The 24,868-nt window shown below is 40.9% G+C and overlaps 1 protein-coding gene across 1 annotated transcript; it reads left to right on the top strand.

Annotated features, from left to right (window-relative positions):
- Positions 1-164: 164 nt before the first annotated feature.
- On the top strand, positions 165-24,087 carry mtrr (5-methyltetrahydrofolate-homocysteine methyltransferase reductase). Its single transcript, XM_068582291.1, has 15 exons — positions 165-225; positions 1,095-1,239; positions 1,432-1,585; positions 1,761-1,878; positions 1,996-2,512; positions 2,596-2,709; positions 2,790-2,946; positions 3,161-3,249; positions 5,396-5,576; positions 9,555-9,597; positions 12,131-12,311; positions 12,950-13,068; positions 17,523-17,615; positions 21,319-21,510; positions 22,961-24,087. The coding sequence occupies exons 2-15, from the start codon at positions 1,096-1,098 to the stop codon at positions 23,103-23,105; spliced, it is 2,247 nt and encodes a 748-aa protein (XP_068438392.1). The 5' UTR covers positions 165-225; position 1,095; the 3' UTR covers positions 23,106-24,087.
- The last annotated feature ends 781 nt before the right edge of the window (positions 24,088-24,868 follow it).

Raw genomic sequence — 24,868 nt, forward strand, 5'->3', positions numbered from 1 at the left:
CCAGATTGGAAACACACGGTTAACCGAACTTTGTTGGAATTCTTCTTGAAAATAAAAATAATGTGTAACTTTTTATCAAGAATGTTTAAACCTTAGAACTGAAAATATCTTTTTTTTCGTAATGTGGTTCCTTCTGATCACGTCTGTGTCCTGATCTCGCGAGAATTTCAGAGACGCTAAAATTCCGTGACTCGACTGAGTGGATTTCCACAGCTGTTTTCAAAGGTAGAAAGCATATCTTGATTTAACGCTGTAGCTGCTTCGAAAGATAGCTGGGTAGCTGTATTTAGTTTTATGTTTTAAATAAACGAAATGCCTGAACGATAGGCTTAAACCTACGTCTGAAGCGCTAACTTTACGTCAAAACCTGACGCAATGTCCGGTTACTTGATGGAGGTTTTCATAGCTGTTGCGAGCCAGGCTTTTCTGTGACAGACTGTCCTGGTACCTGTCAAAATGTTCAGTATATAGGTTTTATGAGATACCTCTGGAAACACAGCTTGACCACGGAACACTATATTTTAATCCCCTCAACAGAAATTGCGTTGCCTGAGTCGAGCTCTGTATTGTTAACACCTCTCGCACACTTCTTTCTGTACTCCCTAAAGACCATGTTTTCTTTTGAGTAGCTGGAGGAGCTTGACGATTACAAGGGATTGCAATTAGTCCAATACTTAGTTGTGAATTTCTAGGAATTCAAATGTAAGTGATGGGACAAAATTGCAACGTTGACTATTCAGTAAAAGGGGTTGATAAACTGTGGTAACATAATGTGTCTTCCAGGCAACTTTACTGGTTTAAAAAAAAAAAAAATATGAAAAATTACTTAATAATTATATGACTAAAGTGTTTTTAAATATTTTGTCACCAGTCAAAGTATAGATGGAGCATGGCATATAGCTGCCTCAGTCTTATAGTCCTGGTGTTGTAAATTGATAGCTTACTGGTATACTTGTCTAAATGTAGCCATCACAAGTATAAGAAGCTTTTCCAGCAAGCAAAATTTGTAAAAGTGCTGTAGAAAAAAAGGTCAATTAAAAATTGTCACTTAATATGTAAATCTACAAATGTAGTTGTTTTTCTGAATTCTCTAGTATGCCATGTGAAGTGAAGCTTCGCTTTGTAGTTCTCTACGGATCTCAGAAGGGCCAGGCCGAGTCCCTCGCTGAAGGAATAGCTGAGGTGGCGGAGGAGCATGGACTGGTTGCTGAGCTCAGTTGTTTGAACCAAAACGAGAAGGTAGCTATTAAACATAATAAACATTTAACTTTAAGCAGAGGTGTTAAAGCCTCTGCTGACTCACAATAACACATGGATGACATCTGAGAAAATGTGCTGCTGCCCGATGATTCAGTGGATGTCATTGTAATGATTGTTTTGCATTGATTAGTAGAAACACAACTCACTGGTTAATCAATCAACTGGTTTCAGTACAATTTGGAGAAGGAGACTGCCCCAGTGGTCTTTATTGTGTCTACTACTGGAGATGGGGAACCACCAGACAATGCCCTCCAATTTGTAAAGCGCATCAAGGAGAAGACCCTCTCCAATGACCACTACAAACACCTTTGCTATGCACTTTTAGGTAAATTCTATGACAACAGTCTGAGGAATCTCTTTTTGCAGTCTATCGGTTGATATTGGCAACCTGATTCCCAAAGCATAAATGTACAATTCATTAAAATGCAGAGAGCACTGGATGTTTACTTTCAGAACAGTTGCTTGAGAAATCTTCATCAGGTTCCCTTTGTCTGGTCCAGCTTTAGGAGACACAAATTATGCAAATTTCTGCAACTGTGGGAAGACAATTGAGCGTCGACTGCAGGAACTTGGTGCAAAACAATTCTATGCGACAGGATATGCAGATGATGGTGTAGGGTAGGTTCTGCAATATATACAGTACATTCAAGTGTTTCATTTCAGTTTGTGACATACACCTCCCCTCTCTTTTTATTACACTCCTGTGTATAATTTTGTGAGCTTTGTTCTCTCCAGGCTGGAGGTGGTTGTGGACCCCTGGATTGAAGGACTGTGGCAAGCAATCAAAGGAGCCTTATCAAAAATGGCTTCTGACAAGGCTGACATTTTGAAAGGAGAAGCAGAGGATTCACCAAAGGAAACTCCTGATTCATCCACACCACATGTCCAACTAAACCTCTTGAGAATAACTGACCACCAGAACTGCGAGTCGATCAAAGTGTCTGCAGAAACCGTCTCCAAATTTGCAACTGCCGCTTCATGTTCAGCTCCTTCTACACAGACTGCTGTTTCTGATCTCAGGCCAGCTCTTCCTGCAGGGAGCTCTGTGTTGGCATTGCAGTCTCGTGGTACTGCCAGTGATTCCACATCAGCACTGAATACACAGACCGAGAATGCTGGAGTTCCCCAGGTTTCATTGGCAGCCTCACTGACATGCTCCCTTCCGCCGCTATCCGAGTCGCCACTTAATGTTCCTACTCTGCCTCCTGCCTACCTCGCGGTCTCTCTTCAGGAGGTAGACTCATTGGAACAGGTGAGGAAGGATGCTGCTGGAAATGAAAAAAAACAGTGTTTGTTCCACATTTCAGCTTTCATCTTAAAAATGTTCTCTTTCAGATTGTTGGAGTGTTAAACAAAGAGCTGCTCCTCGAGGCTCCCATATGCAGGGCAGTTCAGCTGACCAGAGGAGATTCTGTCAAGATGGCCATTCTCTTAGAGTTAGATATGTCTGTAAGTTTGACAGAATAATGTACCTTTTTGGAATCTCTTAAGGTTGAAGATTAAAGACCGACCTTTTCTTTCATTCTCAGGCTCACCCGATGGTGACCTATCATCCGGGGGATTCGTTTGATGTGTTCTGCCCAAACAAAGCCACTGAGGTGGAGGACGTGCTCCACCGATTAGGCCTTCATGACCAGAGGAACCACCAAGTACACATTTCTATACTTAAAGACACTAAGAAAAAAGGTAAAATGTGCCTGTTAGTTGATTTTAACACACATACGCTTGAAAATAACATTGTAACATAGTATCAAGATTCCCAACAGTTAAACAGCACCGACAACACAATACCTCAATGCTGACGGTACATTGCAAACTCATGTTTGCATTTTCCAAAATAATCTTATGTGACATTCACATATATGGTAATTCTCACATGTTCTCTCCTTCCTGGTAACAGGTGCCCAGGTGCCATCCTACATGTCCCAAAGCATTTCTCTGCTGTACCTGTTCACATGGTGTCTCGAGATCAGAAGTGTGCCCAAGAAGGTATTGCATGTCTGGATATTGTACTACAGCTCCATACTTTGTAAATTGCATCGACACACTGGATATCAGCATGATAAGATGGTGTTTTATTTTCAGCCTCAGCACTCATTTTATTTCGGTTGTTAAAGCTTGGAAAACGTATTGTATTTTATGAAAAACAGTAATGATATGTTGACGCGAATGTTCCTGTTTTATTATTATTTTTATTCCTACGATTTATTTAATGAACAGACATATGGATTCTATGCCATAAGTGGGTTTGGGGCCAGACAAATTGCAAAGGGACTCATAGTTTGTTATGAAAAGCTCAGACAAGATTGAATTTACTAAGTGTCGGCCTTAAACTGAAACGATGACAAACTTCCCTGCTCCTCTGTGCCAATGGAGATAAAACACAGTTGGTGTGTGGAAATGTCAAATGGCCTGAGACTTGAGCTTTGGCAGTGCCTAATTTCTGGCAGCTGATGGGGCGTGCTTGAGTTTTAGTTCATAGCTGACATTTGCAACACTCTTTGAAATACTATTACCGTAGTCACAGGAGCTAACTTTTGTCTCCTTCCTGTACTCCTATTGTGAGTTCCATCTCAAGTTATTTACATGTTCATTCTGATTTTTATTGTGCAAGTTAAATGCATTAATATAAAACATTACAGTCTAACCAAAATGAAAGCCATTCATTTCCCTCTGGCAAGAGCTGCGTCAGTAGTTTACTGCTCTTTGTGCACAGCAGACAGATGCAGCAGTGATTAAAGCACAAAATTACACAGCACGTATTCCGAAATATAGCTTATATGATGATGCCACACTGCATACTACACTTTTTTAAATGACATGTTTTATTTAGTGATTGAGCCTACAAAGATATTGCTTTGTTAGTATGGTAAATTAAGTGACATTAGGGAAACATTGTTGCTCCCGATTACTGTACTGATTTAAAAAAGTTTTTTATTTTTTTATTTTACCAGAGAAGCATTTCAACATTGCAAATCAAATTGATAATGTGTCAGAAAGATGGAGTACATCCTAATTGTAACAGCTACCATCAATTCAATGCCGTGCTGTAAATAAGACATGTGCACAGACTGAAACTATTTTGTTTCAGATTAAATTGTCTGTCTCAAAGACTTACAAGGCTGTAAGAGTTTTATTTTACTCTTGTCGATGTAATTCAAGTAGTTAATCTGTTTTGCTCAGCAGATACAGCACCTATCAGATGTATACTGCCTGATTTTTAAAGAGTAAAGATTATCACCACAGCTCTCTTAGTGAGTACAATTCCCAATAATATTCATAATGCCATCAAATAGAGAAATATATAAATGGGAGGACCTGGAAAGCCATTTTTACTGAGACAAATGTGAACGTTATTACTGAAGCTATTCAGACTATCAGACACAAACACTATTTCTTTATACTATTCAAATAGTGCTGAAGTGCTGTCATTAAAGTATGAATTGGAAGATGGCGATAATAATTCTTCCAAGATTGTGCCACAAATCTCTCCATACAAGTGCTCTACAAAACTATAATGAACAGTCAGGATGACAAACATTCAGAAGTTGTGATTACTGTATCGAAGTGGATAATCGTGGCAGAATAAAGTAAAATCACTCCGAAAGTTGTTCAGAGTGCCATTTTAAAATTTATTTGTTATCATTTTTAATCCTGTAATTTGCATCACAGCCTCTAAAAAGATTAACAATAACTGATGAAATACCAGTTATTAAACAGCTGCTTGTCTTCTGCAAATTTAACATAGTAATAAATTGCATTAATTGGTTTTGATTAATTTGTTTGAGGATTAATGCAAATTGCTAAGTGGCTTCACTAACATTTAAAACTAAATTGCTATTTTATGGGGATAGAAAGTGCATTATAAATAATACATTGCAGTATATCATAACTGGGCCTGTACCAAGGTCTTCATGTAACTAGAAAACTAAGAAAGACTTGGATTTTATATAAGCAGCAATGTGGCATTGAATCATTCCCTACTTCAGTGTTTGAAAATGTCTTTAATGTGTCTGATTTTTACAGTTGTGCATGGAAACACGAGTCAGGAAAAAAAAAATCATGACCATTGCTGCTGACGAAGGTGCAGAGAAACTTTAAGTGACTGAACATTTGATGCCCGTCTCTCTGTCAGGCGTTTGTGCGAGCGCTGGTGGAGCATACGGGTGACGGCGTGCAGAAGAGGAGACTGCAGGAGCTCTGCAGCAGACAAGGCAACACGGACTACAACCAGTACGTGAGAGACTCCAGCCTCAGCGTCTTGGAGCTTCTGACAGCCTTCCCATCCTGCTCGCCTCCTCTCAGCCTCCTCATAGGTCAGACTGCCTGCTGTTATCTATCTCAGTTAGTGAGTCGTGAGGTCCGAAGTTCTCTGAGTCCATGATAATCAGGGTCATAGGAAGACAACATTCATGATGTCTTGTATAATGTGAGAACCACCAAGTACACAATCTGATCAAATTGTTGATTAGAATTTGTCTTCTAATCTTCATGTCACATAGTTAAATGGGTAAATTGCATGCATAACACGTATACAGAGACTAATGAGAAAAACAGAGCACATTTCTGGCACATTTGAAAAATGTTTTTCAGTTTGTTTTTGGAGAAAAGAGGATCACACACACACACACACGCACACATGCTGCTCCTGCTCAGCATCACAATTTATTGATCAAACTAACATTTTGATCCCTCTGGACCAACAGTTTTTCAACAGTTAGTTATTTTTTATAGAATTATTATTATAATACATTCACGTTTATTCAACCAGGCTTTCTTGTCGCCTGAAGCAAACGGGGAATTACAGTGATTGACACAAGACTGGGATTTAGAGTGCACCTGTACAAAATATCAATGGAATAATTTACCCCAGACATTCATTTTTTATTTCACAAAGATCTTGTCTTATGTCAAGTGTACCTTCTGTAATTACACATATTTTTCACCTATGTAGATTTATCTGTTCGGATCCTTTTCATCCAGTAGGGGTCACTGTAGTCCCAGTAAAGCAAGATTTATGAGGCCAGTCTCAAGGCTGATTTTGTGAGAGCATTTAATTATACGGAATGGTCAGAGCGTGTACATCAGAGGGCTCCCCAAAGGATCATCTCGTTTCCTTGTCTCATTTTAAATTCATGTAGTTCCAATATCATTTTTGTGTCCCATTTCCTGTGAATATAATGGTAGTATTATAGCTGCAAGTCAAGGGATATTTTCTCAGTTTACTCATAATTTCCCTCCCCACTAATAATATTGATTTTTTTTTTGCCGTTGCCACCCTTTCTTTAAGCCAATTATTGGTATAAGACTAATAAGTTCTCCGAGCTCATTAAGATAGTTGGACGGTCATTCAGTATAGATCTAATAAGCTTTGACTGAAACTTACCAGACAGTGAAATGAGTTGGCTACAGCTTTACATACAAGTTGAGTTGTCCTCTAAAACAGCTGTGTCACAGCTCTTGGCCTTCCCCAATGTCAGTTATTTTTGGCCTATACTTGCCAACCACAGCACCTTTTTCAGTGGTGAACTGATGCAGAAATTGGGAATCGCGCCGATCGTGCCCTCGTGAAAAATGTAGCCTTCAGGGCAACAGCTGTTATTTGGAGCACAGGGTGAGCCAGTGAGCTTTGCAAGGGCACAAACGCGTTGGCTGAGTTTGGATCAGTTTGATCATCGCTTAATGGTCAACTCTGACTCAGTGTGTCACTTGTAAAGCACACTGCTGCATTTTTGCACTATTCTTGGTTCATTACCTCGAACGAAGGGGAGGTGTTTGCTGATCAGAGTTTATGCTGTTATACACTAACAATAAATAATGAGGAGATATGCAACTAAGCCCAGATGTCTTTGGCCAAGTGCATGCTGGGTATAAACTGAGAAAGATGCCCGATTCCCAGAGTCAGCGCTCTAGTTATATGTTCCATTGTTTCACAGCGTGTGTCAGATGAAAACTTTGGGGTCATTGCCCCAGGGAGTTGAATGTTGGACATGAGCATCTTTTCAATTTACTTTAATGCCTAGGGCTCAAATAAAAGTTTGACGGGGTGCAGTTTTTTTTTCTTTAGCTTTATTGTGACCTGTGGAAGAAGTAAATGTGTCTGTATCCCGAAAGGACAGTTCCTCCCGTCCCAATATAAAACCTTGAAATTCAAAGTTTCATTTTTTTTTGTCGACTAAAATGGTACCTCTGCATATAAATTGCTGCGCAGAGAGACTTTTGAGATGGAATAGATTATATTGTTGTGCAGTGTGATCGATGATACCTCTGAAAATGATAATTTCTGAAAACATAGCAGGGACTCTGGGACTGTATTTCTTTTTGGGAACAGACACCCTTTTTTTTGCAATAAATATTTTTTAAGATGTATCTTCAATCCACTCACTTCAACAGAAAAAGCTGCTCTGCACTCGGAGGTTTTAAAAGTGATATATCCTTTGTATCTGCCAGCAGTATCATCATGGTGCAGTGATGGGAGATGATGGATTGATTGTCCTCTGTTTCGGACATGTGCTGTCACTCTGTGATAGAAAGGCAACTCCAACACTATGCAGCTGCAGAGGATTGTGTTAATGTATATGATACACCGCCTGATGGAGACGTGTGTCTTTCCATAAGGTGCTGATGGAAAGGATTCCAGATGCGTGTGCGTGTGCGTGTGCGTGTGTGTGTGTGCGTGTGCGTGGTTCCAAACAAATTTTGTCCTTAAGGTAATCACTTGTTCTTTTTTTCTTTTTCCAGAAAGGTTTAAAACATAAAGGATTTATTTAATCCACCCTGTTGCAGATTAGTTCTAATTATTAGAATAATAACTGGAGTATTTTTGTTTCACTATTTACAGCACACACATGTATATTATAACAAAGCAAGGCCAGTGTGTAGTCTTAGCTCAATAAGTTGAAACATTTAAACTTCTTTTTTGTAAAAAAATACTCCTAGTAAAGTTTGTATTTCTTTTTAATGACAAACATTTGGTCCATCCCATATGGGATTTATAAGATGCTGCGATATAGCAAACATGAAAAATATACCAAGTCATCTTTGTAAAAACATCACATATTGTAAACTTCTATATTTTGGTGAATAACATATTTCTGTGCTTAAGAATATCCTGATAAGGCCTTTTTCTTCATCTCTGAGGCTTTCTCAAAGCAGCCGGCTAACTTAAATGTTTTATATATGAACTCTGTCCTTAAAGAATTGTTGAGATGGCCTCATGAACAAATCTGCTTTTCTTTTTTTTTCAGCTTGACATCCGGTCTCGTTTTAACAACATAACTCTACTGGATAGGCAAAGGTCTTTCTTATACAGATAAATTATAAACAATTTTTTTTTTTCGTCAAACAAATGTAGTTTTAATTTAGTCCATATATCGTCATTAGACCAGCATGCTCTCTAAAAATGAAGTGTTAATCCTTGAGCCCGTTATTTGTTTTTTTATGCATCTGAAAAAAATCTGGATTAATGTTTCATAGAAGGCTGCTGTTTGGCCAAGGCCGATGCTTTCTTTTAAAGTGTTTCATGTATCATCATTACAACAAGAAAAGAAAAAAGAGAACCTCTTTGCTCAAAGAGATGAAATGGGCGTCAAATCGCGGAGCTGTCTCGCTAGCACCCTGAGCTGTTTAGATGTCAAAGAGAGATCCAGAAAAAGAGGCGAGAGCAGATGTAGTCCAGATGTTTGTCTTTTCCAAGCAATTTATCAGAAAAGTTGTTATTATAAGGCCTAAGCTGGTTCATGTGGCGCGGCTTACTTTTCCAGGCTCTTCTTCGGGGATGCAAATGAAGTGAAGAGTACATGACATGCACATCACGCAAGTCTCCATCACTCTTTTTGCCCACGTCTAATGGTTGGCGGTGGTCAAAGCATAGCGAATGTCAAATCTTGGTGCTGCCGGGTGAAAAGTTGACTCTCACTCCTAAAAGTTTTCCGGATTTCTCTGACACATTATCACGATTTCAAAGTATACTGCATATTACCCCAAAGAGGGCACCTTCAGGCCTGGCATTGAAATCGGGTCTGCATAAGCAATCTGTTTCCTACTGGCTCCACATCTGGACACTTGGGATTCCATAACCCTGAGTTTGTAATTTCATAAATATAGAAGTGTGTCCTAGAAACAAGACTGCGACTTGGGTGGCGGGGGGGTTACTGTGGATAGATTGCTAGGTAGGACGTCTCAATGGGCCGAGATGACTTTCACTCATTTTGTCTGCTCTCTGTCATGGGTGTCTGTGGAACAAAATCAAAAGCGATACAGCTGGATGATTGACAGTTTTGCTTTCCTTTCAGAGCATTTGCCGAAACTGCAGCCCAGGCCTTATTCAGCAGCCAGGTAAGGTGACAGAAGCATAGGAATGGATGCTACATGTTTTACTGCTTTAATAGCAATGCTTATTTGTAATAACACGTGTATGTCTGTGTCTTATTCGCACCACATGGTAGGAGAGGCTTCCTCATTTTACTGGTGTCTCCCAGTTGCACAATCAGATTAAGACAATAAGGCATTGTACATATACACAGATAGTTCATGAAGAGAGACACATTGGATGTGTTTCTGTGTGAATTGCCTAATTTTAGAGTTAAAGAATCCACCAAACCTTCCTAGTGATTCTAAACCGCATTTGGGTTTTTCCAAAAGTTTGCAACGAGCGGTGAATTGCTTTGTCAAACTCTTCTTTTCTATCTCTTTGTAATGATGATGTTTCAATTATGGCATGCGACGGGAATAATTCATTCATCTCATTTATTTGAAGATGAAACTCTTTTATCATTTATGCAACTGCAACAGAAATATGAACTCCCCTGCGCTCATTTGTTTAGATATTTTAAAAATACCTCTGATCAATTCCACTCAGGCGCCTCCGACACCGCTGCCTTCCTACACACTGGATTGCATTCTTGGTACTGGAGAATATATCTGAAAATCACATAGCATTCATCATAAAAACATTCTAAAATCCAGACAATGCATAAAGAATTGAACACAGAGGACTATATATATATCAATTACGACCTGCAGAGGATGTATTATACTGTACCAAGAAAAAGATACATAAGATTATTGGTAAAATGCTGTTTTTATGTTGGTGGTGTTGGATGAAAGAGGGCAGTTTCAAGCATATTTGTTGGTCTGGTAATCCTCTACCCTCACTTTGTTTATATCTAATAGACCAGATCAAGTTTACATGATAAAACACATATTGATTTTTCAATAGGATATGCATTGCTATCCACTGGAGATCCACTCTTTTGCAACTCCTTCAGTGGTGGACTGAGCTTTCAAATTACAGCACGTGGCATTTGATAGTCGATTATCACATCACATTGAAGTTTCCTGAATTTAATGAAGTGATGCATTTTATTATTATTATTATTATTATTATTATTTAGATCAATTAATGCAATATTTGTTTGCATGTGCATATCTGTCTCAAGCCTACAACAACAATTCAATACAATACATTGAACTTTATTGTCCCACTCAGGGAAATTTGTCTTGGACTCTCTGCGATGCGTCACGAATGTTTGAGTTACATGACAACAAACAATACATCCCCAGCCAAACAACAATTACAATATTGCACACATCCCATAACAAACACATACATACACCTCATAAAAGTACATGCTAAAAAGATCACCATAATAAAAGCACTATTAAAAGTGCCTGTTATGGATTCTCTATGTCAGACTGTCTACATTGTAGTCCATGTTATGTTTGCTTTTGTTTAATTCGTAGGGGATTATGTACTAAAAAAATGAATGCACTGTAAATGTAGTGTGGCCTTTAGCTTTAGCCAGTCATTGATCTGTTCTTCCTGTTAAGCTAGTACCATTAGATTTTTCAAAGCTCACGTGGAACAGCAACATTATGTCAAAACGTCTCTGCTCCTTTCATTAGTCGTGTGTGTGTGTGTGTGTGTGTGTGTGTGTGTGTGTGTGTGTGTGTGTGTGTGTGTGTGTGTGCGCACACAGAGAGACAGGGAACGGGACAGGAGAGACGGTGGCTGTAGTTTATCAGATGGTGGAGAGACATTAGAGGCCTGCATTATTGATGCTGTGGTCAATAGAGGTCTCCAGTGGCCCACAGGAACTGGAGAGTGAAGGATGAGAGAGCGTGAGAGTTCTTCAGCCGGCAGTTAAGATTAGAACGGAGAGGAGGGAGAGGCAGTTTTATTGAAGCAAGACAGACAGGAAGTTATTTTTTTTTAATCCTCAGCAGTATTTTTTTTTGTCGAGGATGAAGCAGACGTTATTGTGTAGATCAGTTATTCTCAACCAGGGATACTTCTATTTGAGTTGGTTTCTTGTTCTATACGTACATGTATGTATATTTTATCTCATGTATCTAGCTAATATATGTGTGTGTGTGTGTGTGTGTGTGTGTGTGTGTGTGTGTGTGTGTGTGTGTGTGTGTGGAACAAGAAACCAACTCAATCCACTATCCACTTTTATACAACACAGTGTTTAATACCAATATGTTTAAAATCTCATTGAAAAGAATATGACTGACAGTCATGACTGACTGTGGGGCTACATCAGAGAAACCACTGGTGTGGATCAAGATGTAGCACATGTCCATATTTGTAGTTGTCACATCACATCAGAGGCCGATGTACAGTATTTGTGTTACTTTGATCTGCTTTTTTCATTATATTTTTCTAAAGGTGGTCTGTGAGTCACTCAGAACATTGTTATCTATTCCTCAGAATGTATCCTCCCTTGTTCTTCTATGTCACTCTCGCTCTCTGGTTCACTTCTTCTCTGCGTATCTCCGTGCTTGTCACTGTCTGTATGCCTTGCACCATTGCTTCCTATTTTCTCTCTCGTCCTACATCTGAAACTCTGTGGTCCCATCTCAATAGCTCCTGTCTTAGACACCCAGGGAAGCTTCATTTTGTCTTCAACGTGGTGGAGTTCCCAGCATGCTCTGGGCGGCCTGCGGTGAGGCGAGGCTTGTGTACCGGTTGGCTCTTTGACCTCATCAATCCTGTCCTGGTTTTCTCTGGGAAGGATGAATCCTCCAGCAGCCCTGCTTTGCCAAAGGTAATGCGCACCCTGGAAACTGGAGAGCTGAAACTGGATTGTGCAAATCTGTGAACTCTTGGTCTTGGCTGATATATTTCTTGCCCACAGCTGATAAACTCTTCTTTGCAGGAACAAGTGTTCAGGTGCTGTACTAGTTGCAACCCACCGCAATCATAGGGAGGAAAGAAACACATATAGCCCTCCTGGCTAGGTTGATATCCCTTCTTTTTCTTGAGTTTGGTTAAAACAAATATGCCAAAAAAGACTGCCCACTCTGCTTCAAATACTACAGCTCAAGAGGTTGTTGAGTAGAGTGGAAGACAAGTGTGCCGCAAACTGCTGATTTCCAGGTATTCTGGGAGTCCACCCGTTTCTACTACATGTTTTAGGCAGCTGTGGAAACTCACATTTAATATGGGATAATAAAAAAAAGAGTGTGTGTGTCTGTGTGTGCATGTGTGTGTGGACATAATTAAAGTTAAGGCAAGTAAATCCTTTCTTCCACAGACTCTACGGAGCTCATGAGTTTTCCCTATTAGTATGTCTTCGAATATTAAGTAGATCAATTAATAGATTGGTGGGCCCACAGTGGGTTCTCAGCTTTGTTGTAATTACTCTCATTATTTTAAAAGCTTGCTAATGACCTCTGACTGTAGATCCATGTGAGTTTGAGACCAAACTGCTCCTTCCGGCCTCCCTCTGACCTGTCGGCGCCCTTCGTGATGGTCGGACCGGGGACAGGAGTTGCCCCCTTCATTGGCTTTCTCCAGCAAAGGTAATGCAAATCTTATATCACACTAAAATACTTTGTTATCATAATGCATGTTATTTTTATCAAGTAAAACAGACGTGGTGGGTATTGAGTATCCCCAGTTTGCAAATGTCTCGGTCATGTGCCTGTGGTAACGTACTTGATCCTGCCAATGTTATACATGTTCCAAGATAAGCTGTGAAGTAGGTCAGCTACATGTTCATGTCAAGCATCAGCAGCATGCAGATTATTCCAGCAAAAATTCTGCAGTAATTAATATCCGCAATGTTCTAATGATGTTAAGTGCGCATCATCTATGCATGTTTTTGAGTAATCTGCTGAGACAATTAAATGAGACTCTACTCAAAGCCAAAAAACATCCACGCCATTTACATCTCATAAGGCATTATAAATCTGGCGGCCAAGGCCGTGATCACGTAGGGTTATTTCAGATGCTTCACTCGTCTCAACAGGAATAAATTAAGCCCTCTCAGATGCACAAGTTTTATGACACGGGCTGTAATGAAGAGCCAAAGAGTCAAAGCATCAGATGGAGAGTTATTGATTTGGAAATAAAAAGCCCAGTAGGTGGTGGCTACGTTGTTGGAGTAAATCATCGCTTGTAATTGCTGATGAGCTGGTGTGAGGATATTGACTGATACCCGAGTGTGCTGTACTGCTGTCCAGCTTCTTAAACCGTAAATCCTCCAAGGGTTCTATCATTTAAGAGAAAACATGACATTTTGTTTAATTTTCTGACGTTCTGAATTAACGGCTGAATCAAAATTGCAAGATGATGACCTGTCAGAAGGATTTATTATGACTGAAGCTGATGCCTGTGTGTTGAACCCACAGCCTCCACGACTCTCGAGACAGTGGAGTAGGGCCTTTGTAGTCAGATTGACATGTCTAACTCTTGGGTGGCTTTGTATAAATGGGGTTATGCCCCAGCCAACTCCAATTGTCTCTAAATTCCCTGGACGTCTGCTCTGTTATGGCGGGTGGCGTCAGAGGGTGATTGCGCTTAGAGGTGACACGGTGGTGGAATTTTCTGCAGCAGATTCTGAGGAGGATGAGTAGTCATATGGGTTGAGGGGTGTTTGTGCCTTTGGGACGCAGGAGCACTAAAGATGGACCACTTTTTTTTTTTTTTTGGACTGACCGTCAGTCACACCGCTTCCAGACAGACTTTTCTTCTTGATGATCAAGGTTGAGCCAGAGGGACAGTACTCTGGTGCGAGGCAGTGAACATATCGGTCTTACTTTAAAGCTCACTGTGGCGCCCAAACATTGCTCTTTAAAATCTAAGATATCACAATACACATTTGTTCATATTTTGTCCTTGCGGACCTGTCTGTTAGAGCAAGCTAAATGCTCAGGCCTTGATTCATTTTGCAACTGCAACCCCTTGTCAAATGCATCAATGCAGAGTTAAGTGTCATTAAACAAAAAAAATTAAAGCATTTATTTTCCTTTTTTAAAGATTTTTCTGTGAAAGTATAAACTCATGTGAACCAGCTCGATAGGCTCCTCCGTCTCAGGGTCTCTCATCTTCTCCCCTGCCAGCTGCATACTTTGCTGGAGGGTTCTAGAAACCCGTCATGGTGGGTGGCGTTGTACAGAATAACTTGAGATTCCAAACAAAAGCCTCGGCGGCCGACGCTGCGCTGTGATCAGAGATAACAATCACCAGTTTGTCAACGGGACGCCGTATCTGCCTCGAGGCCTCGAAAAGCAACAAAACAACATGGAGACACTTCGATCTTCCCACCTCGCCCTTCCACCCTACTGTTAATCGATGCAGCTCTTAAAATAATTTCTCGCGCTGGTAACAAGCAGAAGAAGCGTCTCTAAAGGTCAGCGGCGCGGGAGATTTTAATACGACCCCCTCTACCCCCCTCCGCTGTATTGATTGCTTTTGAAGGATTTTATGGAGAATGTGATTTTCAGTGTTTCTCTATTTAGCTGGGAGCTGTGACAGTTAAACAAATATTGTATTTTAACTGAGTGGTTAGCCTTAATCTCCTGAACAGCTCTAACAAGCTTTTCTTTTGAAAAAAAAAAGTAAGTTGCACCATTTAATATTTAGGGTTGCCAGCAGCCACACTTGGCACCGTCACTACGACAACTTTTATTAAAGTTTGTGTGAACAAATATTGAGCTCCTATTTATCTGTCTAACCAGACAGCTGATTCCAATTAGGCTGCGGCATCTTGCTGCTCGGCATTGTCCCGTATTATGAAAACATTTTGAATTCAGCACGTTGAATGTGTGTGGCTGTAATTCTGCAATGTAATTTCAGTGATTAAGCCTCAAGCTGTTGTTGTATTAGGCTTTTGTTTTTGTTCTACTTGTATTTTTATGCCTAAAAAGCTACTCAGCACAGATCTGCAAGTGAAACGGATGAAAGATATGAGATAATTGGGATGTTTACCAATTTTTCACCCCAGCATTCCTTGCAGTCTCCCGCTCCTGCTGATCATTTGAATGGCACTGAAAGGCAACCGCCTCTGATTTCGACCCCAAACGGAGCGCGCTGTAGATTCTGCCTTCCCCCTGGGATTGTGTTGCAGGCGGCTATAGTGTGGGTATGTGATGTGATTTGTATTCAGAGAAAGGCGCCGGTGTGGTCTACTCAGAATGGAATCCAGGTTTTTTCATATTGGTATTGATCCCTGCAGGGTAGGCGGTGAGAGGAGAGAGACGAGCCCACTAAAATGAGTTTACTTGAGGCTGTTTGCAGATCAGAAGAATCTCGTCCAGGATGCTAATGGATGGGATCTAAGCGTTTGGATCGAGTCAGACGAACGGCTCTATTACTGGACCACAGTCACGGACCCGAAGTTCAAACAAAGTGCGAGGCATTTCTATTAACCCGTCAACTTCTGATATAATTAATGAGGAGGAAGCTTTTCGTATTCAAAATCTGACTTTTGCGTTGATATTCTTTTCTAAAGCTTCATAATCGATGGTTGGTTGCAGCGCCGTACTAATCTGATCTTCATCAAGATATGTTTGATAAATATATAAATCATTAAGCCTAATAAATGTCAGAAAACGGGGATATTAAAATTTCAGAGTTGACTTGCTTCCCTTTCTTTTCAAATGGAGCACAAATCATCCACAATTGTTCTCCACTTACCTATTGACGTCCTCCAGCAGTTGATGGCTCTCTCTTGTTTGTTTTCTCCCGCTGATCTTCCTTTCTGATGACGTTTAGCCAATGTGTCTTAAAGATACATTCGTGTGAAAGGAAACTTGTTTGGCCATTTTTCCCAAATGGAGCAATAATTCAACTTGGCTTTTAATCCACATTTTTGCAGAGGGGGAAAGTTTCTCTGTACTTCACTTTAAATCTGAGTTAAAGATGGAGGGATGGATATTTAGTGACGCAGGAGAAATCTTGTGTCCACTGGTTTTACTATGAAAACAAAAATAAATCACAGAACCAGGCACAAATAATTATGCAAAGCAGAGCATCAGTATGTGTTGAAACCTGTCTGGAGGGGACATTTAATTGTTTCTGTTTCTCAAACTGATCAATTCATGGACTTTCATCATTTCGGCAATAAAGTAGTGTCTCAATAGTGTTCTTTTTATGCACCGTATAGTTCCACCAAGCATAAGACTTGGCTGCCATTTTAATGTTGCGACTGCTTGAAAACACAAAGCACGATTCAGTCTGTTGGTAAAGAGCAAAGGGTGCTGTTTAGGGGAAGCAGCACCTTATCCTCAGAGTGCAGCAACGCAGCACAAAGGGCCCGGTCTCAATGCCTCTCTGTGGTATTCCTCAGTCCCTCGTCGTGGTCGCTCACCTCAACACCCGTTCCTCTCTTCTCTCATCCCCCCCTTCTTCCCCCGCCCTCCCTCCAGACGGGGAGGAGGTAAGGGTTGGGGGGGGAACAGATAATTCCCGGCTCTTTGGAGAGTCACCTGACTGATGGCATCATGAAAGGTTGGGGGTCAATTGTTATCTGGGAGAGAGCTGTCACCTTTGCAGCAGGTGTGCGGCACAGATACCGGCATCTTCAGAGCCGCTTTGTGCCGCTGCGTTGCCATTGCCGGCAAAGGATTCTGGGAGCTTCGCCAAACTCCCAAGCCACAAGAGGAATCACTTTTGCTGGAGCCGTTCTTTTGCAGTCGAGCAAAGTTGGACGCACACGCGCCCGTGAAACACAAACACCCACACAGAAAGCGCGAGCCCGAGTTCAATTTCCAGTAACTGTTTATAGTGATGGGCTCTACCCTTCTGTTTGAATGCAATTTAATAATACATATAATGTCCTCGCCGCAGCACGCACAGTCGTTTTGGTGCATTAGGTAATTTTGGCACTCGGTGTACTGTCATTGCAGACGGTGCTTAATGGTGTCACTACTCTTCTTTAACCTCTGCTGCGAGGAAGGACTCCCTCTCCTCCATCTGGTCTGGTCCGCCGTTGGTATTGATTGACTGCTAACGTTCGTTGTTTGACTTTCAGAGAGCAGGAGAGGAAGGAAAACCCTGAAGCCATATTTGGCGAGACCTGGCTGTTCTTTGGTTGTCGCCACAGAGACGGAGACTACCTTTTCAGGTGAGCTGTGTTTGTTTTTTTTTACTCCTCTGGTTATTCGGAGTGCGCGTACACTCATTTATTGACATATATGTATTCATACTCTGTTTGACCTTTCGTGAGTCAGATGTACTGTACTTCATACCCCCACATCCCTCTTCACCTAGCCACTGAATATTACATATTGAATCACACTATCTGTATTCACTTTGTAGGTTATTTGTCTACATTGTGGACACTCAGCACAAGGGTGTGTTATAAGTAGGGCTGCACAATCATACATCTTTAGTTCACAAGTAATTGTCATTCAAAAATAATTGCGATTCACGTTTTACTGAAAAATTCCTGTTCATTTTATGCCACAATTTTAAGCCAAGCTGTCTTTTTCTTTTTTTTTGTGCTCAAGGAAGACACTTTATTTACTCAGTGAACGAACACACCTGATTCACTTCCTTATTGTTGCTGCATTTGTAAAATTGGTCCACGCTCAAATAATCGCGATCAAGCGATTATGTCTTAATTGCCACAGCCCGGATTACTGTATATGATGTATGGAAAGAAAACGGACTCACGGAGCTAGATTAGTCAAGGCCACATGATCTTCACCGATGAGTAAAAGGGAACAAGAATAGTTGCATCTTGTTGCCATGACGTGTACTTTGATTGTGACTCAAGACCGGTAGTTGCAGAGAAGTTATGTGACTTGTTTTTGTTGTGGTTGGGTTCTGAAAGGCTTTTCTTTTATAAATACGACGCTCAGACGCTAGGGCTTTCAGCCTGTTTAGCATCCTTTGGCAAAGTTTTTTTTTTTGTTATGGCCCACGACTTCACTGATTCGGTTCCTTCTGTGTTCTCATCAACATGGTTTCTAGTTTAAATCATTGTACGCTCACATCAGCCTGTGACTAGATCATCACTCCAATCCTTTGTTTTGGCTTCTCTTACTCTCAACTAAAAACTAATTGATCGGCTCCTTCTAGAATCAGCAGCACGCGTGAACTCAACGGTGGTGCAGCGAGCGAGTTCTTTTTCAGGATGAAATAGTTGGAAGGGATTAGCACCCGTAATCACACGAGAATAGATCACAGAGGATGTTGTTTGTTCCCCTTTGCTTCCTCTATCCCTTCGTAATACACCAGGTGCTGTGAGCTGGTGTGCTCACAGTGTGGGCTTCTCTGATGAACGCCCCCACAGTGTTGACCAAAGCGATTAGTCTTAGTTTCATGAGCCACCCGTGAAGAGTTGTCGTCAATTTAAATAGGTTAGCAGAATAAGAACATCATACCTGCAGTTGAATTGCTTACCTGCATTCATCTCTGTTGGATTTCACTAAATATATAGTAAATGCAATTTGATGCCTGCATTGCCCGGGACTAGAGAACCCTGCTTAGCATAGTTTGTAGCTTTTTCTTTGACTTCTTTGACTTTTTTAAAATGTATAAATATAGCAAATGTGGCTTTTTAAGTCATATAAATATGACAAAAATGTCGAGACAGGATGTGACCAACTCTCTGTTCTGAATTTTTAGCAGAAAAGAACAAACAATACTCGCTATGCACCTCAATCAGCCGCAACACTTAACATCCCTGTGAGGGGTTGATGCCAATCTTCCTGCTTGTCACATCCAACTTTTTCTCCTCTTTCCTCTCTGCTGCACCCTCCAATTTCTCAGCCTCTTCGTAGCAAGTGATTTCATGCTGGAGTAGGAACATAACTCGGGAGGCCTGCTGGGTTCACTTTAGCGCCTGGGATTTATGTATTTATTTATTTATACCGGTTAAAGTTACAGGGACAGCGCACAGAATAACCATCTTGGATAATTTCCAACTGTAGACCCTGAGTAGATGTAATGCCGGCTACAAAAGACACAATAAACACTTTAAAACGCGGACAACGATACATAAAACATAAAACAAAGCATGCTTCAGGTTGTTGGCTTAGAAAGATACACTAATCCCCAGTGGGAAAACTCATTTGCCACCAAATCAAATCATTGTTTTTTAACCGTGATTTTTAAATCCATTCAGTGAAAAGTTTCTGCTTTATAAAAGCTTGAAGGGGAATGCAGAAGCTTACAGGCAAGCGTCTTTAAATACGTTTTGGTTCTCATAAACCCCAACTGTTTAGTTCTTCTGACAAATCAACTGTCTTTTGCCATCCTCCAGTTTCTGCTCACAAGATTAACAATCTATGATTATTAATATGAAGATGTCAAACAAACAAGACTCCGCCATCCTTGTTATTCATGTTGTTACGCTTTAAAGAGACTTTTTAGTCACGCATTTTGGTCAAAACCGTAAGATTTATTTTTGCTAATGATCTACAGTGTTGTGTTTCCATGACAGACAGATGCAAGGGTTTAAATTACAAATGACGATATCAAGTTGATATGGAACATCTAAATCAGGGATGGACCGATATCGTGCTCATATATTTCTAAAACTACTCTGATAGAATTGCACTCTTTATTAATGTGTGCATTGTCAGGGACAAATGGGCCACTTTGCCATTAAGTCTCCACCCATCAATTAGTTTAGCTGAAAGGTTGTTCGCTGAGGGTTTACACACACACACACACACACACACACACAATCTTTGATCAAGATGGCTTAATATATATATATGTATGTATGTATGTATGTATGTTTATATATATATATATATATATATATATATATATATATATATAAATAAATAAATAAATAAGCAATTACATTCCTTTTAATGACTCCATCTCGACTCAAAGGTTAGATGGTAAGCATCTTAAGGAAATGCATCAATTTTGCATGATTCACATAAAAGTTCCTCTGAGTATTCACTCCACAGTGTCTGTGTGTTATCGAAAACATCAAAATATCTTATTTTAGTCTCGGGGTTGCTGCAAAACACACGCCCCGGAGGAGCAGACCTTCACCCATGATCTCACAGCCGTGTGTGTGTGTGTGTGTGTGTGTGTGTGTGTGTTTTTGCTCATTCCGACTGCTTAACTTTAAACAAGATGCTCTGAGCCCCAGTAAACCTTACTCCCTCACCACCTTCCTCCTTCCTTCCTTCCCAATAGCACCCCGGGCCCTGTAAAAACACTGAGGCAGAAGAAGGAGAGGTTGGCAAGCAAATCACCGATAGGGTGCAAGGCTTGGGAGGATTGATTGTAAAAAAGATGCTTATAACAGTTACTCGACCTTGCTTGAATCCATATTTTTTGCACCTCACTCGTTAAACAAGATAAATTGGTTGTTTGGCACAGTTGCGCTCAGACCTTTTGCCCATCAGTGTTCTGTTTTATCAATCTCGACAGGTTTTTTTTTGTTCTTCGGAAATGTTCTGGGAGTTATTATATACAGTATGTCTTGTGATGTGGTTGAAGCTATTAGAGAGTGTTTGAAGGGAAAGGATAAACAGTCAGTGTGAACAAAACGTGTCGAATTCTTGGCATTTTCAGGCCGGCAGTTTATACATTCAGCTCAATTCAGTTCGAGGTCGCAATAGAAAATATGCATGCATTTCTTTCCCCATAAACTTATGTTCAGGTCTGTCATTCTTCTCTCAACTTCAGCCATTGAATCGTAGCTCTTCTGATTCTCGCTTTGAAAAGACTTTTCACGAAACTTTCACAAACGAGAAACAGCCTGTACTGATGACTAAAATAACCTTGTGGGAAATTGAATTGACAATGACCTAACATTTTTGGATACATCTCTGCAAACCTTCTGCTTGTTCCAGAGAGGAGCTGGAGGGCTTTGTGTCCAGCGGTACACTCAGCCAACTCAAGGTGTGTTTCTCCAGAGATGAGCAGGAGGAGGAGGCCGCCACCTCAGCAGCACGACCCAGATACGTGCAACACAACCTGCGACTCAACAGCCAACACGTCACTGACATCCTGCTCAAACAGAACGGTTACTTCTATGTCTGCGGGTAAGACTGACACTGATGATGATAATTCAGGTGTACATTTCTCTTTTCCTATATTTGCCTTTTTTTTATTTCACTCTGCGTTACATTCATCCCAATGGCCCCCTGGCATAGTTGCGTCATGTTCCGGCTGCACTTGTGTTCAATGTTTCCACTGAGTGTGAAAGACTGCAGAGCATCCCACTCGCAGCTCTTTTCTGCACCGGCTGTCTTTGCATCATGCCTGTTCTGTTTTTGCCAGATCCCCGTGTGCCTTCGGGGGCCTGAGTTTACTTGGAAATCTTTATTGAAACATTCTTTTTGGAGTGTCTCTTACAATAAATTAGTTAATCTTTGCAATAGAGGCAACATGGTAGTGTTGATTATTAACTAATAGAGATTAATTTACAATATTCACATCTAGTGTAGCACAATACTATAGTCATAAAGGAAAGATCTTCACTATTTAAAACATGCATTCTAAAAGACGCATTCGATGGACATCTGACATGAAGGAAGGTTTTCCAATTATAGTTTGTCTTCAGAGTGCGTAGCACAAATGTGCAGTTTTGCAGAGTCCAGAACAGACTGTGGAACGACTGAAAATTGTCCATCTGTGATCGTTGTTTGAAACAAGAGAAAGCATCTTACAGAGGTAAAAAGGACGTTTACCAAGAATGGCTTTAAAGATGAGAAGGTACAAATAAGTCTTTCTCTGTATTTTCAGTGTCAACAGTCAAGGCAGCGAAGGCAGACACACAACTTCTTATCTGTGTACAGATATAGGTGATTAATCATAACACGAAGATACTATCTCTTTTTCTGCTGATTGTTCAGACTATCCTCGCGGAGGTGAATTATTGCTGAGAAGGGAGACAATAGTCCACATTTTGCTGCATAGTAGATGTGACGTAGCCATGACCAAGCTGCTGGCTTCACCTGGAGGCCAATAACCTCTGCTTTGGAGAAAGGCACATAATCCATAAAACTTTCAGAAAAGGTGCCTCACATCACTGCTCCTGCTCCTCCTGTGCTACTGCTCACCTCATACTGATGCAACATTTTGTACAGTTTGTTGCAAATATAGTATATATTTCTTCCATGTCACACACAGACATATAACAAGTCAAGTCATGTTAACACTTGTATGGCTAAACAACACCTTTTTCTTTTTAGAGTTCCTCCTCTTTACACTGCCAGGCCGTTTAACTCACCTTTGACTAAAGGATCTTTGAAATATCAGAACTGTGTGAATTCCTCAGAGACAAAACAACATCACTTTAGGTCCACACGATGATGAATCTTCCCCAGTATGCTGCAACAGCAAAAAAGAGATTTCTGTAATTCCCTTCCAGGATGCACTTCTGGCTGGCAGCGCTGGTTTTACAAAATATGGGCTAGAACTGTCTCAAAAATATGTCTATTGATTGTATTGCCCTTTCCTCTAATATATTAATTCTCTTCTCTTCACCAGAGATGCTAAGAACATGGCTAAAGACGTGAACAACGCTCTGATGGAGATGATCCAGACGGAGCTGCAGGTGGACCAACTGGAAGCCATGAAGACACTGGCAGGGCTGAGAGAGGAGAAGCGCTACTTACAGGACATCTGGGGCTGACAGCAGATGACCAGATAAGGGCATTTGGCAGCATCCACTAGGCCTTTTTACAACTACAAAAATAAAGGAAATCAGCATGCTCAGCTGTAACCTCTAGAACCATAAAACTGTGGATGCTGAAGCCCAGAGGGAGTTTACACCACCCAAAGCTACCTAGATGGAATTCACCATGCTGACCCAAGGAGATCGGTTCACTACATCATCTTGGGCTTTGCTGTTTGCACAGAAATGCTCTTGGTCAGAGCAATAGTGCTGGAGATTGGTCCTGCAGTGTGAAAATGCTTCGAGTGTAGACAAGCCTCCTCCGTTTGTCCTGTCTGGAAGAAAAGGCATTTACTTCCGTCGGTTGTGATGGAGTGATTTTGATGAGACTGGAGGCGCTCTGACCTAGATGGGAAAACAACACTGCAATATGCAGTTCTTTACCAACACACACACAAACACACACACAATCAATTGTTGTTTTTTGCCATTTCGGAGGAAAGCGGTCATATTTATTGTCCGAATGTGCTAGCCAAAACCACAACGATTTACCTCAGAAGTCATCATCCGTGGCAATTCTTTTGAAGATTTTAGTTGGTTTGATGGTAAGCATCATCATATTTTTATACTCTGGATTTAGTTTGCTTTTTATCTTGCGTTTAAGGTACTAAAGACAGATTTTAATGTATGCAACCCTAAAAACAGAGTCACATTTGCAAGTCCTTGGAGATGAGGACAGTTGTCACATTCATCATTTCCCTGTGTTAAATTTTAAGTACAGAGGGCGTGATCCTAAACGATAATGTGCAGCTCTGACCAGCGCAATTTATTTAACCGACTTTGTTTGTGCCACCACACACTGAGCAGGCTGCCAGTTTGGAGACCTTGAACTCCAGCTTTTCTAAGTCCTGCAAACCCGACTAAAATCTCCCAAACGGTGGCAAAAAAAACACAGCTGTGCCTTGTGTGATCAGAAATTAAAAGACATTTCAGCATCAAATATTGTTGTCTGTGGTTTTCCTTTGAATTGTGCACACAGGTGTGTTTGTAGAAGGACTTTCACGCATGTATTTAAAGTGTGTGTGTGTGTGTGTGTGTGTGTGTGTGTGTGTGTGTGTGTGTGTGTGTGTGTGTGTGTGTGTGTGTGAATGAGCATGAGGGAGGCGCTGATTGATTGGGAGTGATTGTTTTCTATAACTTTGGAGATAATTTGATTGTTCAAGGTGACTTTGGTCGGGAGATGAAGGCCTACTCTGCTAATTGAAGGCTTTTCGCAATGGGCTTCTTAGCACAGCGCGGAGCCCCTAGAGAGGAGCTTCTCGGAATTAAATCTTCTAACAGCAGTCTTTTTATTTATCCTCTTGTAGGGAGGGGGTGGGGGGAGGAAAACATGTTTACAATCTCTGCAATCCTTCCCCGTAGATGACACCCCCATTCGCTACATTTTGGAGCGAAGTAAACAAAACATTTACTGTCGCAGGAAACAATCCCTGATAGTGAATAATTGGTTTAATACAGTGCTGTTGACGGTGGAGCTGTCCTTGTGTTTGTCCAGGCGCAGCTGGCTGCACCTCCCCGCCCTCATCTCTCAGTGTCTCGCTGCTGCGCCAAGTCACAGGACCAGAGGAGGACAAAATCAAAATAATGATGCCGCATGCTCCTAACAGCAACACCAATCTCCTACCACATGCACACGCATGATACATGGGCTCGGATGAATGCGAGACTCCAATTTGTTATTGGGGAGGGGAAAAAAGACTTGCGTGCAGGCCTTAGGTAGA

This window comes from Clinocottus analis, unplaced genomic scaffold (genome assembly GCF_023055335.1).
Source record: "Clinocottus analis isolate CAN_PGR_092001 unplaced genomic scaffold, fCliAna1.0.p SCAF_18, whole genome shotgun sequence".
In the NCBI taxonomy this organism is placed as follows: Eukaryota; Metazoa; Chordata; class Actinopteri; order Perciformes; family Cottidae; genus Clinocottus; species Clinocottus analis.